Raw genomic sequence first — 18,967 nt, 5'->3', positions numbered from 1 at the left:
CCAGAGAGCTGAAGGGAAATCTTGTTTTATATAATCAACTCTGGTACACTTTTAGTCAGTAAGTTAAATACTCATAGAGTACTTAATGTGTCCATATTACTTTATGTATAAAAGCTTAGTTTAAGTCAAGCTGTCACTGTGAAGAAAAATGTACGTGTAATTGGAAGAAGAGAGTAGGAAAAACCTAGTAACAAAAATGTTAGGTATATTACCCAAAGTTGAGGAAATTTCATTTGCAATCATAGACATTCTGTAAATATCTTTCCTCTCTAACTTCTTCCATCATTTTATTTCTATTTTCTTAACTCTATGTTTGAATCCCCTTACATAGTTCTCACCCACGTCTCCTATTCATACACTGACAACATTTAGACCTAAAAAATACATTAGAGGTTACCTAGTTTCATGAGAAATTAGAAAATTGAAGTCCAAAGTAGTTAATTTGCCTAAAATCGTACAGTTTTTTTCTTTTACTCTTTTTCAGTCTTTTCTTTTATTGGATCATTCAGGAAAACAAAGAAAACATTGGTAGTTTGATTTGCACAATGTTATCCATAAATCGCATGCGTATACTAAATCGTTTTTATTGTATTGTTTGAGCACATTCTTCTTTTTTCACAGTAATCAAACTAAAGATTCATTTCCTTTCCCCACTCAGTTTATCACAGTGATATTTTATTATAAATATGGGTATTTAATTCTGACAACAAATATTTAAGAAAGACTTCAATATTACAACTGAAAATGTACAGAAAAAAAACTGTAGGAGTATAGTGCAAATTGTTTATGATATGACGATATGAAATGTGGGTTATACTTTGGGATGGATGTCTAATATTCTAATAAACATCTGTGATTTCATTCCCACTTTTAAAAATTTTATAAAGTAAATATTATCTTTGTCCCTGACAGAGTTACCAAGTTTCTCTGTGTTCTTTAAAGTAATTATTTAAAACTAAAGTTTTTGCATTTTATGGCCAACATTCCTCATATGCGATTTTGAAGTTTACCTAGTTGTCTGAAAAGCCTTGTAATCTCCTTTGCCCAAAGCTCTTCTAAGAATCAGCAAATTTTAAGAATTTAGAATTTTGGATTGCTCAAATTCATTTAAGGTTTGTAAAAAAATTTTATTTATAAGCTTTATATTAAGCTTTTTCAAGCTTAGGAAAAAAGATTGCTTGTAACAAATTAAGACAATTCTGAATATAAAAAGAGGAAACCTTTTATATACTAAGGAAATCAGATGAAATTATTTTAGGAATTTGGAAAAAAGTGAAAAACACAGCTTAGGTAAGATAAAGCATTTTGAAAAATTCATGAAAAAGTACTTCAACACCTCAAATTAAACTCACATTCAACTCGGATCTCAAAGATAGAAGAATGAAAGTTTTCTTCATCCTTTCATGAAACGGTAGTGCTTTGTGTTTACAAATCTTTGCTATAATTACATGGGATTTGAGGGGATTACTATTATCTAGTAGATTCCTAAGGAAATAAAAGAGTGTAGTTCTTTGGTAGAACAGGCTGATACCTACATCCTCCGAGCTTCAGTTTCAGTTTCCAGTTTACACTGTACCAGTTGCTAGTTATTTTAGCATGCAAACAGAACTGGAAAGTTCCTACTTCTTTAGAATCACTAGATATCACACCACAGTCTTATCTATAAACTTTCTGAACGTGGATACCAACACAACTGCTAAGCACTCTAGGCATGGACTAGAGAGCAATAGACTTTCAATTGCAAGGCTTGGGTTTCCCATTTGATGCATGCCTGATTCGAGTTAGGGTCAAACTGACATATGTCAGGATCATGGAAAACAGGCTCTTTCCTCCCAAGAATGTGATCCTCTCTCTGTGAGAGGGACTAACCTGATGTGAAACTGCCTTAAAAGTCCTAATCTCCATTCTTATGAAAAATACTTGAATATTTAAGGATAGATTTATTGGAAATTATGCAAATCAAGAAAATTAGTAACTTCAGGAAAAATAGTATTTTTTTAAAACAGAAAAGTCTAATAACGATACGCTACCTGGTTCTGCAGAAAACATTATATAGTTATACTAATGTAATTAATGATTACTGATTTAGCCAAACTTGTAATAAATATATTAGAAAAAGCAAAGTAAGAAGAAATAGAGATGGGGCTAAAAACGCAGGTACCATTATCAAGAAGTCAATAGACACTGTCTAAAGGGATAAATCAAGAAATACTAGGGTAGGCATATTATCACGATAGTATTTGGGGCCAAATGACAGAAGAAATTGCTAAAAAGAAAAAAAAGTTAAAAGTATTTACTCTGGGCAACAGAATGGACATATGAATAAGGTTAGAACAGGGGACTGTTGTTCTTCACTATGAACCTTTTGGTATTAAACAATCCTTTTAACCATGTGAAATATTTTTTAAAGAGAGAAAACATCCACAAAAAAAACCACTGTTTTATGAAGCCTGGCCATTTAATTTACTTCTAGGAAAAAAATAAGTAATTGTATCTGACTGTTACTTAGCTGAAGCACATTTAATGAGGCTATATATGTAGGATTCAATGCTAGAGGTTCAGAGTCATAAAACATGTGTGAGACTACGCATAAACATAAGAAAATAAAATATAAAGTTACTTCTATAAAAGGTATACATTCTATGTAAGGAGAGAAAGCACTCCATTTCCACGTGTAATTTAAGGTTTATTTCTTTATACAATAACAGTCATAGTACATTCAGTAATTTAAACAAACTAAGTACAGTATGACTCCAGAATTCTCTAAAAAGAAATTGTAGTCTATTAAATATTCAAAATAATCTGTCTTTCCTTCATGTTTAATACTTAAAATGCTAAAAATGATTAATTCAGAATAGACAGAGACATAATTAATGAAGTTTTGATTAAGCTCCCTTTGAAAATATACCTTTAAAAAAAAAGAATTTATCTTTGGAAAGGCCTTTGTTTAAATGATGAGCTACTGAATGATACAAATGCGATATATGAGTAACTATCTTTTTAATCACACACAGCTATTTCCAAACCAACATAATCTCAAATCAACCATTTTCTTTTATAAGATAAAAATTGAAAATGCTCTAGAGGCAAATAGCCTAGCAATATAGCTCAAATCTCTCCAGCCAGAAGTTAAATGCAACATGGCAGCGAAAGAGGGCCTCAAGCAATTTCACATTTATCAATGACCTACTTATGACAAGATGCATTAATTTCGATAAACAAGCAATAATATTATCTACCACTATATAATTTTTAAATCAGGGTAAAAGATGAAGGGAAAATGATCAATTCTGTAACACTAACATTCTAAAATTTGGTCCCTGTATAACCAAGGATTATGTCTTTACTTATTCATTGACCAATATCTATGAGAAACAGAAATCTGATAGTTTTAATGGCTTTCTGGTCTTCTACCCTGACTGTAAAGCTGTTATGTATCCTCTTGGACCATCTGTTTAGTGTTGGTGCTTAACAACTACATGAGTTCATGTTTTTGATCACGCTACTCTAATTTAAAACTAGTTGTTATGCAGGATTTTTTATTTTTTGAGATAGTTTATATGGCAAAACATAATTATATAACATTTGCATGTCACTGTGAAACACTGGAAATAACTAAGTTATTTGCATATCTAATTTCAAATGTGCATATACCAGAATGACTGCTTTATAGAAAATAATTAACTGGGTATATATCATCACCATTTAGGGTTATCCAACTAGTACGGTAACTATCTTAGGCTTAACAATAATCAGGGAAATAAGTGGGTTTTTTTAAAAAAGAAAGTATCCCTTTACCTTAATTTCTGCTTTCTCACAAACGCAATCATTGTACATGATAGCCAAACAATAAAACCGAATATTAATATAATCTTATGTATCTACAGAATATTTTCACATATATTAACAAATTTGATCTTCTCAATGACTGAACAGTCATTCTTGGATAGGTATGTGACACATAATGATCTCACAGAGATATGGACACAGTTCCCTTCATGTACTTTTTCATCGTTTAAGATTCATTAAGTTACCTCTTCAAAAGTTGAAGAAATATCTACGACACCTTTTAGTTAGCCGAAGACTGAGATAGCAGTACAGCGTGACATTCACTGATTTAACAAACAGAACTAATGTTTTGATTTAAAAGTTGCAAATGGACACAAAAAGAATAAAAATCCAATACTATACATATACTTAACTTTGATGTTATCCAAATTAGATAAAATGACTGAAGATCTACTCTTTACTTTTTACAATGAGCCAACATGACGCCTTCAAATATTAGGCTAACAGTTTTCTACATTTTTTGGTCTGAGAACCCGTTCTTACACTTAAAAATTAGAGGACTCCAAATAGCTTTTGTTTATGTGAGTTATATCTATATATACTTACTATATTAGAAATTAAAATTAAGAATTAAAAAATAATTTATTCATCCATCTAAAAAAACAAATTCATTGCATGTTAATGTGAAGAGCATTTTTATGATAAATAACCATTTTTTCCAAAAAGAAAAAAATTTTATGGGGAGTGACATTCTTTTACAACTGAATAAATCTCTTTAATGTTTGGCTTAATAAAGGACATCTGGATTCTTAAATCAGCTTCTGCATTCAACGTGCAGTGATACACTATTTTGCTGGGAGTACATGAAGAAAATTGACAAATATACAATCAGAAAAAGAGTATTTTAATAGTCTCATCAGAGAAGTTTTTAAATACTGAGAAAAGCTACTAAGCTCATGTTTTCTATAATTAAAATTTTATCACTGACAACACATATTATCAATTGAGTGACAGGCTCTTTGTTCATTTTTGAGAAAATGTCTGCCCAATACTTGAAGTCTGAATAACTATAGTTTGTCAGTTGTTTTTTCAAATAAAAATAGAGTTCCACAAAATAGAGACTAGTTTAACTTGCAACTCAAAAAATCATGAATACTTTTCCTTGAGATAATCATCATACTTCATTATGCAACAGAAGTTCTTAATGCATACTTCCCATTTTGTCCTATAGAATGTTAAAAGATATGTACTCAAATGGTCAAGACTCAATACAGTAACTTTTATTGCTTCATCAAGAATATTTTTATGGAAATGTAATGGCTCGGTGCGATGTCAGAGGGATAGTGGATGGGGCGTGGGGGGTCCACACAGTGTGAGGGATATAAATGATAAACGTCTAAGTATTACTTTGTCTTGTGCACCTGAAACTAATAAAAAAAATAAAAAAATAAAGAATATTTTTAAGTGAAACTGGATTTCTTTTTAACTGCAAGTACATTGTGTGAAGAACACAATGACTACCAGTACCATTCGGTACCACAATTTGGGGTCAGCAATTTTACCCACCTTTGCTTTTGCACCATCAATGCTTTTACAACACAGGCCAAAAAAGGCAAATGAAATCTTAATATTATTATGAAAATAATTTTGACCAGATAGACAACCAGACCCCCAGTGGTCTGTTCATATCACTTGGAGAACCACTGTATTAGGCAATCAATTCCTGTTCTCGGTATGGAGACCTGAGTACTTAATATTATGCTAATCAGTACCTTCATAAAGTAACAAAACCTTCATTCATACGCAGGTCAACAACATGGCCAGTAACTGAATCAAAATTGTTTATAGCACCAATGGGCAACATTGATCTGTAATAGAACTTTCACCCATTGTCCTTAATCCTTAAAATAGAGTCACAGGTTTATTTTAGTCAGTATTGTAGGGCAACATTAGCTCCAAACTCAGTCAGTTCCAGAGACACAAACTGAGATGATATATAAGTAGGTATTTTCCATGATCCAAGACAGATTTATGGCTTTCAGCCCCATACTATCAACTCAATAGAGTAAGGATTCCTAACCTGAAGTCCAAAAACATTCCTAGGGTAATTTAAATAGTTCACTTGAGTAATTATCAGTGACAAGTACCATTGACATTTTTGAGAAGCAATAAAGACTTCTAAAATGAAGAATGAACTTTAAAAATTATTTTCCAAAGTATAATCTCTTCTAACTAATGAACTATCATATACAGTCATAGAAACTTACCTCAAGAAATTTTTAAATTCAATAGGAAAAACCTTTTTCATCATCCATTTCTCTCATATTAAAAAAAACAGTATCCATACAGGATATCTCTAAAAATATGAATTCGATTAAGAGCAGAATAAGATTACCACAATACTGGTTTAATTTGCCCTTTTTAGTGCCATAAAAAGTGATCCAAGAGGATCACAAGCTAACTTCATTTTATGCCTGCCAATTAAAGGCAAAATAATAGATACCTATTTTAAAAAACACTAAGTACAGGTGGAAATGAAAGCAATACATACAATAAAAAGAAGTACAATAAAAGGAAAAAAATAGCACACATACAAACAAATGTAGTACTAAAAAAGATGTGATGAACTGAAAACCAACATACAGGAAAGGCATATAGGGAGGTAAAGAATCATTAATAGACAAGTTACAGAAATTTGCAGCATGATCTACAAATGGCCCGAAAGAAATAAACAGTTCGGGGGACCTCCAATTTAATAAAATGGGTCATTAGTTTTTAAAAGACAGTGGAATAAAATGACCTAAGATTTAGAATATTTTGAAAATAGCTGTGAACAGCAAAGCTGATGGATAATGGGACGTTCAGAAGAAATGTGTAATATTCAATGAACACTGGAGTACATTTCTACATTGTAGAATTTAAAACAAACAAACAATAACACAATCTTTGGAGAAGTATGCAAAGAAGACTTGGATTTTCTTCTGGGGTAAATAACTCAAGTAATTGTATGAACAGTCCCAGAAAAAGAGAAAAATTAATTGAGCACAACACTGACCAAACTCTGTAATACTGCTTTGAGCTCTTTCTATTACTACAGATGAAACTCTGAACCCTAATAATAAAAGTATGACACAAAGATGTCTAAATTTTAACAACTGATTAGTTAAAACGCAACTTAGTTTTCAGGGAATTGTTAAATCTCTTAAATAAATTATACTCTATAAATGTAGACTTTGAAACATTCCAATAGCCCAAAAGAATTGTAATAACATCCTCAAAACTATTTTACCAAATAAATTTGATAAAGAAATATACACTATCTAACAGAAATCAGAATTTAAACAAGAGCACAAATACATAGCAACTGAAATGTTTCTCATACAAAATTTGGCATCATTGTCAAAAACTACTATATTATACATTTAAATGTATAATGTTTTCTTGAACTTACGACCAACTTGCAATGACGAGTTCTTGGCCTTCTATCATGAGTAAATATCACAAATTTGTTACCAGTACATAAAATTTCTTGTACCTTATATCTGTTCTTGTGATTTGTAATTATTATATAAAATTTCTTGTACCAAAATATGTTAAAAAATAAATGCTAAAATTCCTTTATAATACAAAAAACAAGTACCTAAATGTAAACTAATAAAAATTTGAATTAAAAAATTAAAACCAACGTGTTTTTTCCTCCTAAAAGTTTGGGCCAAAAATGTGGGTGCACATTATACATGGGACCACATTATACATGGCAAAATATGGTATATCCAGAATTCCATTAATTCTTTTGCAATAGTTCTTCAATTTGCTCCTTCTCCAATCATGGAGCCCACCCTAATCCAAAACCTCACCACAGTAAGCAGATGACTATCCGTCACTTATTTATCTATCTTCCTTACTGGTCTCTGCCTATTCCTCCCCTTTGCTCCAAACACTAATACAGTTTCACCGACTAACTAATATATTCTCAGTACTTAAAATAGTGAACATAGTATATGCTCAATAAATATTAGATGACAAATGAATTCCATACTCAATCTATTCTGCAAACTAATACCAAAATAATTTTCTTAAAATAATACTTTTAATTCCCTAATAAGGAATTTTAAATGGCTCCCCAGTGCCTGCCATATGCAGCCTACATTATACTTGCTAATATCCAAATTTCTCATAATCTGGCCTACTGTGCTTACGTAACTTTATATTCTATTATTTCCCAACTTAGATCCTCTACTAAGGATAGTCCCCTCATCATCTCCCAAATCATAAATACAACTTTTCCTCAAGCTGCTTCCCTATCTTAAAATACCCTACTCGCCTCATATTTGGCCACCCAAGTCCAATCACTCTTCAAGGTTTAAATCACATCTAACTTCCTCCCTATTTAGGTTCCCTTGACAATCCACACCTTTAGAAGGCCAAATCTAACTTCTAACTAACTTGTAAACAGTAGCGCTCCCTAATCTAGTTCTCGTTCTATCCTTCCCTCCCTCAACGCTTCCCTCCCTCAAAAGGAACATATAAAATTCATACAAATTAAAGAAAGGAAAAACAACAAGCCAATAACCAGAGGATTTGTTTCCAAATACATGCTGGGGATCATTTGCCATTTACTACAGATTCATCTTAATTAGTTACACACATTCAATACTTAACAGAAATACTTAAGTTTAAAATAATAAATTGAGACAATACAACATTCTGTATCATCACATGTATATTCTATTTATAAAAGTGGAAATGTAATTTAATTCATTTGCAAAGATTTTAAACAAAGAGTTGGAAAAAAGCCTTCAATTATGAGAAAACAACACTCCATTTTCCCTCAACATTCAAATTAACTGAAATTTTACTGTGATTTACTGTAAATTTCAATTTTTTTTTTTAACCAGTTTTGGCAAAAACGGATTGGAATATTGCCTCCACTGGTCATTCTCCACAACTTTTCATCCTCCACAACTTTGGACCAGGACCCAACACCTAAAACTAAATCATTTCCGTTGGTCCTTTACCACCCAGGCAAAGGACAGTCATGCTGTCATTAATAATGTAAAGTTCAATCTTTTTTCAGGCAATCACTAGGAAAGTAATCACATAAAAAATATACCATTTAAAAACTTTCCTAAAACACTACTGAGATCTTCCCAGAGTTTGATTTTTAATACAAGGATTATGCTAAAACAAGGAATTACAATTACTAGTCCTCTTCCTTCCCCATTATTTGAGTCTCAAGAACTCAACCTGCCCATGGGTATCCCCATCTTGTTTAAGCTGCACGAGGGATTAAAGCCCACCAAGCCTATGCAGTTCCTGGGTGACAAGGGGACCGTCCAGAAGGCCACGGAGGCTGCCCAGGGCAAGGCCAAGTGGAGGGTGGGCTCTGCCATTAAAGCGCCTCCTCCCAAGGCCTGAGTCCCGCGGCCCTGCATGCCTGGCTCCCCACAGCCCAGAGCCTGAAGTTCCACAAACTACACTGAGGCCTGGTCCTCAGGTGTGGGGACCCCGGGGCCCAGGGGCAGGAGCCTGGCCCCCATCCCTGGCTATCAGGTGACTCCTAACAGCCCCTATGGTGGCCCTCAAAGCTGATAAACTTGCTCTAGAATCAGGGTGTCTGGGGTCACTTAGAGAGTCCAAGGGACCCAGCCGTCCCCACAGTGAGCAAGGACAATGGCCAGGACACTACTTTGTGGCCATCTTCCTCTAGATGGGTTGTCTTCCACAATCCCCACAGCCTCAGGGTAGGCAGGGCGATGTGGCACTGAGCCCCCCACCTCCTGGGTGTCCCCTAGTTTGGAGATAGACAAGCCCCCAATCTCAAACCTGGGGACACTGGACTCATAAGGCTGGCAGGAATGGGGTGGGGGCTGTCACCCCATCTTATGGGAAAGAAATCAGGACAGTGAGGCCTGCCTACAGCTTGGCCAGTCCAAGGGGCACATAAGACGGGCCACCTATCACCAGGCAGGTGAGGGGCACTGGGCTTGGCCACCACCTGGGCCCCCTCAGTGCAGCCTTCACCCCAGGCTGCTTCCGCCTAGCAGCTCCCCGGGCACTGAAGGTCAACTGGTATCTCCCTCTTCTGGATGATACTTCAATTACCGTGAACTCTGGAATTTCTTGCCCAAATACCTCTAACCCAATTTCAGGGGCTGCACAGGCCTCTTCCCCAGGCCTGTGGTGCTGAGGATGGACTATGCTACAGATGTGTCCACCACTGGGCTGAGCAGCAGCTGTTTGGAGGAGGGGGTACAGGAGCTTGGCCGGGGGCACGCACACAGGATGTCCGCGTGGAACCTCTTTGTGGCACCAACAGAGCCAGGGATGACGAGGAGGTGGGGTTCTACCACACTGACATGAAACTGGGACTTATGAATTCTAAATTCCACAAGCTCTAAATTTGAATCTTTCCTTCAAGCCATTATGAAGCTATATTTACCAAGATAAAAGACCAGAACATATTTAACAATTTGTTAGCCTGGTTTAGAGAGAACCTTTAAATTTTAGGCCTATTGTGATAAACAAAAGCTTGCCCTGGGTCTCACCAATACTAGAGGCAGGGCTCTTCTCACTCAGAATAAAGTTTATGACTTTTCAGCCTAGTTTTATTAATTACTTAACTAGCAAAACAGAGCTAAAGTAATACAGGAATAAAATCAGGACTAAAGAGAATATTAAGGTTGCTTTCTAATTTCAATAACTAGTTAAATAATACATTAAGTGACTGATCCAGGATTCAAGTCCATCTGTTTTTCCTCTATACCAAAATAAGCTAGTTTACTAATGACTAAACTGAAATATTAGACAGACGTCTCAATGTCAATTAAATTCTCAAATACTTATTTTGAAATATTTAAACTTTATGCTTAAGAGTGGTACCAATGCATTTCGTAAGTCCTAAAAGAAGGTCAGCTGGTGTTCTGAAAGAGTACAATTAAGAATTCGTCTTTCCATCTATCCTGTGACGACTAGTTTCCCATAATTAATACACATTACAGAAAGAAATCTCAGTTAAAAATTTTAGAAATACTCCCATATATAGCAAAGTTCACCTGTTCTTCTCTAGATTCTCATCATTTTCTATAGCTTAACTAGATGTGTGTCATACTGAGAATCAGACAATCAGTAGGTTCTTGAAGACATCTGCCCAATACGAGGCTGTGAACAAAAATATCAATATGCTAGACATCATCAGGAAAATTACTGGAAACCAAACTGAAGGCACTGTGTATTCAAATACCAGACAAAACCATGGACTATGACTTGTTCTTACCATCTCACCTCAAGTAAGACATTATCCAATAAAGGTAATTAAAAAAAATAAGGGGACAGACAGAACAAAAGAAAAGAAATAGAAAACAAACTAAAAAGCAAAACAAACTGAATTCTACAATACTGAAACTAGAAAAGTGTCCTTCAATTTCTGAAAATAATTAAAATTATAAAATGTCTTCATCCATTCCTTTTTGACATTTACCGGAAACTTAAGACATACCAAATCTATGCTGGGTGGTGGTAATACACGCCAGGTTCTAGGCTAGGTGCTGGTGACATGTAACACAAAATTGCTACCCTCTAAATGTTCACTGTCTAGTAGTCACATCGCTTTAACAATGAGGTAAAGTTAGATACGGGATCATAGGGAAGAGAGCAATTAACTCTGCCAAGGGACTTCATTGGGTGTGAAAGGTTGAGTAGGAATTTACTTGGCAAAAAAGGGGAAAGGGCAGTCTAGGGAAAAATGATTCTTATAATAATAGAAATAAAACAAAGATGGGGTTACCGTGGTCGACAAAACAGAAAATAGATACCAGCCCTCCCTTAGTACAGATTATGTCTATGTCTACTCCAAGAAGAAACATTATCTCCCATCTTAGAGATGTAGGAACTGAGATTTGGAGTTACTAAGTAAATTGTTTAAGGTCATACTAATAAGTAGCACAGCGAGAACTGACTCCAAAGTCTGTCTGACACAAAGCCCAAATTCATTTCACTTTACCACAGTCTTTCTATGATTCATTCATACAACAGAAGTATATCAAGAACCTACTGTATGTCAAGCACTATGCTAGGAATAGAGAGATGCAAAGAGAAGTCCCTGGCTTCAAGAAATTCACAGGCTAGTCAGTAGAGTCAAGCATACCAAGAACTACAGTACAGTGAGATAAATGCTACCACCCAGATACCTATATGATCCCACAGAAACACAAGGAGGAGAAGTACTAAGCCTAGGACGAGCCAGGGAACGGCAGAGAAGGAGTGATGGTAAGTAAGCAGGAGTCAGGTAAGAAGCAATAGTGAAGAGGTGGAAGAGTGTTCTAGGGAAGGGGAAAATATATAAAAAGGTTCAGAGACCTATCAGAATACAGCTTATCTTTGGGAACTAAGTTTACTTAATCTTAGGCTATGCATTGAGGAGCGAGGGGTACCAGAGAATCAGGTAGCTGCCGGATCTCAAAGGAGTGTGGATGCTTAAGCAATGTAGTTACTCTCAAGGCAGATGCTACTGAACCACTTTAAAGATAGGAGTGCTCTAGAAAGTTTCATATGATCACAGATGAGAAGAGAGTTGAAGGGGGCAAGCCCAAAAGTAAGAAGACCATTCCGGAGCTACTACATTAATCCAAGAGTTAGGGACATATTTGAGAAATATTTGGGAGGTAAATTACAAAACTTGGTAATAAGATAGCAACTCTGACTACATTATGAGTGTATTTTTAAAGCATCAACAAACAAAAATAAATCTAAACAAAAACTATAGGGTCCAATGAGAAACCCTGAGAGTTAACCATACCAAAATTTAGTCAATGCTACACTTCCTAAGATAACATGTATATTTTGTAAGTTATTTTAGGATTGTTATAGTAATAAAGCTAGTAAATCTACTTTTTAAACTTAAGCACTGTACATTTCTCGTCAACTTCCTCTCTTAGATAAATAGTTTCTTTGGGTATACTTTATGAAGCTGCTTCTCAGGAAATACTTAAACAGAAGTTGGATGACCATGTGTCAGGGGTTTAATTAAAAATGATTTTCATAGATCATTTCTAAAGTCCCTCCAGACTCAAGATTCTATAAGAAGAAAAGTCATTAAGAAGTATATCACAGTTACTAAGTATTTCACATATAGATCTCTATAGCCATCTAATGAGGCTGAATCAGAATAATTTCAAATTATCGTTCTGATGCTAATAATTTTCTCAGTACTTAAAATCCTAACATATCCATATTTTCAACTGCTTAGGTAATACGAATAGCAAACTTTAAAATTTTTAAGATTATGAAATTAACTACTATCATAAATTCCTTAAAAATTCACAGCAAGTAATATTCAAAATTGGTTAGCAAACTGTATGACATCTTAAACAGAAAATGATTATTTCTGCTTCACTGTCACCAAGCCCTATGTCTATAACTAGCACAGAGGAAAAAAGATTTCATTTGGTTGAAGTAGGAAAATGCCCTGCAGCAAGCAGAAGAGCTGGCCATCATTCCAGATCTCTAAATAGCTTCCTCTTCTCAATAGTTAAAGAGGACTGACACCATGTCACAAGCTTTTACAGAGATTCTTTGATTGAAGGAGCTACTTAATGAAATCCAAGATTTATCGCTGAATATAGTGAATACCATGTCAGTGAATAGACACTGAAATTATAAGGCAGAGACAGTAAACTGGCATGAAGAAATCAACTCTTTACTTTCAGATTCTAGGCCCAAAATGGCAAATCTAGTCACTAAATTAATCAATATTCACACTCTCAATAAACACTTTAGATAAAAATAACATTCTACCATAAGGCTCCTATAACCAAATTCTCTGCCACATCTGAAAACAGGAATACAAGACCGGCAGGGCAAATGTAAACATATTTTCACTTCTGGCCAAGATGGAACCAAATTTACCCTCCTGCCTGAAACAACTGGGGGGAAAAAAAAGACAAAATATAGAAAGGGATTTTTCAAGACAATGGACATCAGGCAACAAAGGACAATAGATTCCTGATAGATGGGAAACACAAAAGATGAACAGTACAATTGCCCTACCTTATTGCCTTGAAGCGCTTCTAGGCCACAGAACAGGGGTGGGAACCCAGGCAGAGCACAGTGGTCTCCCAGAATTGAGCGGACACAACTTAGTCTGGAGATAGCAAGGTGACTATCATATACAAGGCAGAGTACTTACGAGGAGACAGCTGCACAGACAGAACCAGAGAGGTGCAGAGGGTATTCCTCAAGTCTTCCGCTGAGTACTTATCAATATATTTGTGTGAGAAAACTACCCAAGGACAGTGAAAGAACCACCAGAAAGGATTAGAGAGAACACCACCCAAAGCTCACACAGGTCCCGGAATAGTTCCTGTTCCCACCAGCCAGACTATCAGAAGGGTTTTGCTTCAATAGTGCAACAAAGTGGTACTTCCTCACACAACTTAAAAACAAGATCCGAAAAGATCAGACTGTTTACAACTTAACTGCATCCCAGAACAAAGGTCAAGAATATTTACTGACATACAAAAACATCCAGCACCAACAAGGTAAAATTCCAAATGTCTGGTATCCAATCAAAAATGATCAGGCCTGCAAAAGCAAGAAAACACAGTCCAGAATAAGAAGAAAAATCAATCAAAACCAACCCAGTAATGACACAGATAGAATTATAGACCTGAATAATCAGCCATTTGTATCTGAATTCCACATGTTCAAGAAGCTAGAGAAAAGACAGAGCATAAAAGCAATTCACATAAAAAATATTAACAAAAACTGCATTTCTAGAGATAAAACTATAATGTCTGAAATAAAAATTATGCTGGATGGTTTAACAGCAGATTACATATTACAGAGAAAATGATTAATGAACTTGGAGACATGGCAAGGTCATCCAAATGAAACAGAAAAGACAAAAAAATTGAACAGAACATCAGTGAACATCAAACAGCCTGATATACATGTAATTGGACTTCTAAAAGCGGGGAAGAGCGCAAAAAAAATAAATAAATTGTGTGTGTGTGTGTGTGTGTGTGTGAACAATGGCCACAATTTTTTCAAATTTGATAAAAACTACAAACTCTCAGATCCAAGAAGCTCAATGAACTCAAACCACAAGAAACATGAAGAAAAATAGTTTCGTTTACAAGGATTCTCACTCACAAATTCTATCACCTAGAAAATGTAACCTAGAAAAATTACTTAGGCTAAGGCTAACTTTTAGATTAACTTTCTGCGTATAATTTCAACTGATAATTTAATAGAGCACATTAAATCAAACATTAAGTAAAGTGTTTAACAGAAATCTTAATGATTTCAAAAGTAGTAAAATATAGCTTTTAAAACAACGTATGCTTTGTTACCCTATTGGGTAAATAATTCATTAAAACTAATTTGTGTTGATCTTATTTTAGCAAATTATTTTTTAAAAAGCTAAAGTTTTTTCTTAACTTTTTTCTTAATTTTTCTTAAATTTTTTTCGTAATTTTCTTTTCCTTTAATTTACGTAAGTCATTCAGAGCAGAATTGGGACACTGAAAAAACTTTTAAAGAAACTGAGGGGTGGAACTGAAAACAGAAGCAGATCTGAGGTTTGGAATGTATCCTCCCCAAAAAACAGCCGGGCAACCACTATTTTGGAACACCATAACTTTCAAAATATACATAGATATTTTTAAGTATACACTGTACTTAAAGTGGAAACAAGCTAAAGTGTTTTTAGCACCTCGGTTAGCTATTCAGGATTCAAAAAACAATCTAAATATTTTTTGGAAAAAGAATCATTCAAATAAAAACCATTAAAGTGGAAACTAAAGTAATGCATTTTCCTATTTTTGTGAGCACACCTATATTTTCAGAGTTCAGCATACAAATTCAAATTTTTCTGTCTAAAAACAAACAAGAAAAGAGACTTAGGGGAACAAGTTCTGAGTATCTACTATAATGGCTACCCTTCCTGTCATGTGTGTTCCCTAAAATAGAAGTCAATTTAATTATCCTACCATTTTGCTTAGGAAATAGTGGGATAGTTCAAAGATAAAAAATAGTTCCATGAGAGAGCTGCCCAAGATATATTTACTATCCCTGGAAATAACTGTCTACATTCCTTTTATCTTTCTTAAGGAAAAAAATATATATATATACACATATTTAGACAACATACGTTATTTCTTTGGGTGGCTACACAAATGAAACACTTCTGGAAAACTTACAGCAGTATAATACTTCCCTATAGGATCAACATACACATGAAAAACAGCACACAAATCTCTCTGAGTACACAAACTGAGAAGTTACCACAAGAACATTATTTATGGATTTGACTTCTACCCTGTTTTAAATAGAAAACTCTAAAACGAAAATTAATTTCCAATGCATAATACAAAAATTGATAGTTTATTTAGGTTATTAGTCTATTAGAGTAAACTTATTCTCTAGCAACATTTATTAATAATGCACTAAATTCCCACATATGTAAAAGATGAGAATGTCTTGCAATTGAAAGATCCAAAGTACACTTGTAATCAGATTCTATTCAAGAGAAACAAGGCTAACTACACATTATTTTGAGCACAACGGTAATATTCAGAGTTTGATAACCTATCCTGATGTACTTGGAATGCATATATACAATGCTTACAATGATAAATATGGAGTTTTTAATTTCACTGATCCAGCTACCGATATGGTTTCAATGTTCAATTCCCATCTCAAAAGCCTTCCTACTAATACAAACCCAATATCATAAACATAAAAGACAAAGATTTGCCTACTAAATCATTACCTAGTTGTCATCAAGATTTCAGTTACCTGCATTTCAAAACTAGCTCTAATAAATTAAAATGATCCCTCAAATATTAATCTAATAATTCACACAATAAATCATCTACTCAAGTTTATATCATAAGCATTTAAGTTACTTGCTACAGCAACAGTTTCTCACCAGTCAAAACTATTGTTTGAAATCCTCTCTTCTGAAATCTGTTATTACTTCACCAGTTCCAAATTTTGAGCCATTTATTTTTAGACACAAAGGTTAATAAGAAACATTTCTACATCAAATGCACATTAACTTCACAGTAAAGGTCCCCCCCCACCATAGGAAACTATTCTCATTCTCTCATTTTACCAAATTATCAAAGAGAATACAACGTGGTTCGAATTTCAGCACTTAAGACAGTGAGTGACAACACCTGGTTTGTGGAATGAAAAATTAAAGTTTCACAATTTTAACAGGTACAATCACTGGCTTGTGATACACAGGCTGGGCATGTAAGATTTCCACTCTTTGCGAGATCCAAGTGTTAAACCACCTGAATTTCTCTGGCCAAAGAACCAAACGAGGAGCTTAAAACATAAAATCGGTTAAGTTCACGGCAATTTTCCACAGAAAACGAGACACCTAGCCAAGAAGAAAAGAACACTTACATTTGGAGCATGACCTGGTTCAGGAATACCCCATCCACCAAAGCCACATATTCATCCAGGTTGGTTCCATTTCCCGCAGCCAGAGGTCCAAACGTTTTAACCTACAACAGAAGGATCATCACGACGCGAACGTCCACCTTCATCTCGGCAGGCACAAATAATGCAGCAAAATGTACAATACGTAACACCCCACTTACCCAAGTGACCAAGGGGCTGCTCATGAACTGCTCCAGAAGGGGAGTAAAGATCTCGTTCTCCATTTTACAGATAATTTATGTGAAAAAAAGGAACCACCACAAAAACACGCCTAGGGAATTGGTCACTAAACGTGGAAGACGTAGAAATCAGTGGCAGTCCATTTCGGCACGGGGAGAAAATCCCATCGTGGAGGGGAGAAAAACTCTCCCTCCTCAAAAAACACCCCTGAGGGAAACGAGCCGAAATCCCGAGAAGTGGCTCCGACAGCCGCCACGAGCCGCAGCCTGCGCTAGAAACGTCTGGACCGGGCAGAGAAAAGGCATCTGGAGGAGGAGGAAGGGAAAGGGGGCCGGAGCAGCAAGACAAAAAAGCCCGTCAAGGTTGCCCAGCTCCTGTAAGAGCCAGACCAGCGAAGCTGCCTCCAATGAATTAATCCCAACTTGGACCAAATGAAATACCACGTTAGAGAGGGTTCCGAGCGGCCACCAAGCTCGATCTCCGCGATCCGCTCAACACGTTCCACCCACCGGTGGGCATGGAGCCGCTTCAACCCGCGGAGCCTCCCCTGCCCGCAGCCCCTCACCAGCGACAGGCAGGGCTTGCCCCTTCCCCCCAGGCAGACACCATCCCTCCGCCGCCCTCACGCCTCGCCTCCAGCCCCCGTCCCCTCCCGGGGGGTGGGGGCTTGACTGTGTGTCCCTAACCCCCCAGCTTCCTGAGCCCCGCCAGCCTTTCCACTGCGCCTCTGGGAAGCCCTAGCACAAAACCAGCGCCGCGCTACCGCCTAGCCCTGTGCCCTCTCCCGAGCAGCCGGAGTAACGGCCTCACAACCGCAGTGCCGCATCACACCCCTCGCCTCGCCGGCCAACCAGCGCCGCGAGCCCGCCGTCAAAAAGAGGGCGCTGCTCCCTCCGCACCCATATCCTTCCGCCGACTCCCCGCCCCTCCCGCGCCGCAGCCTCTGGATTGTGGGAGAAGAAAACCGCTGCATGAGCGCGCTCCCGAGCAAGCGCGCCCCCGGGCCGGCCCCGCCGCCGCCCAGATCTTGGCGACGAGCGCGGGCGTGGACGCTCCCTCGCTGCAGCTGCTGCAGTGGCCCGCGCCTCCGTAGCGCCTAGGGTCTTGGGGGGCGGGAATGGAGAAAGCAGAGGAAGGGGTCTGTCTGCTCGATCGCTCAAGACTAATTATGGTTTATTTCCTCCCCGAGTGACTTCTTTGATGTGTGAAGGAAAGCGAACGAAATCCTTCTTTTAAACAGGAGGGAGGCAGACACAGCCTTTTCGGACCGTTTTGATTTGATCTGTTCAGCGTGCTTTCGCCAGCAAAAGGGAATAGGCAAACTCACTGCAGCAAATAGCAAAGGAGGGACTTGAGCCGCAAACTTGGTTGTTGTTTTTTTTTTTTCTTTTTTCCTGTTTTCTTCTTCTCCTTTTTAAAATCCAGTCCATTAAAGCATGAATGCTCTTCAAAGTTGCAAGTGAATGTAGTAGGATTTTAAATAACCAAAGCTGTCTTTCCACATGTTGGTATTCCCTGACTGGAGCAAACGTGACTCAGATGTTGT

General features: G+C 36.5%; 1 protein-coding gene across 6 annotated transcripts in view; it reads right to left on the bottom strand.

The window, feature by feature from the left end:
- Positions 1-18,362, bottom strand: part of CCDC88A (coiled-coil domain containing 88A) — a 116,212-nt gene extending 97,850 nt beyond the window's left edge. For all 6 annotated transcript variants that reach the window (XM_081069491.1, XM_081069492.1, XM_081069493.1 and 3 more), the window contains exons 1-2: positions 17,403-18,362; positions 17,206-17,306 (exon numbers count right to left, since the gene is read on the bottom strand). In XM_081069491.1, the coding sequence (XP_080925617.1) occupies positions 17,206-17,306; positions 17,403-17,465 (164 nt within the window). In that variant the 5' untranslated portion in view covers positions 17,466-18,362. The remainder of the gene's footprint in view (positions 1-17,205; positions 17,307-17,402) is intronic.
- Between the last annotated feature and the right edge of the window lie 605 nt (positions 18,363-18,967).

This window comes from Rhinolophus hipposideros (assembly GCF_964194185.1).
Source record: "Rhinolophus hipposideros genome assembly, chromosome: 12".
NCBI lineage: Eukaryota > Metazoa > Chordata > Mammalia > Chiroptera > Rhinolophidae > Rhinolophus > Rhinolophus hipposideros.
This window is presented reverse-complemented; position numbering and strand designations above follow the sequence as displayed.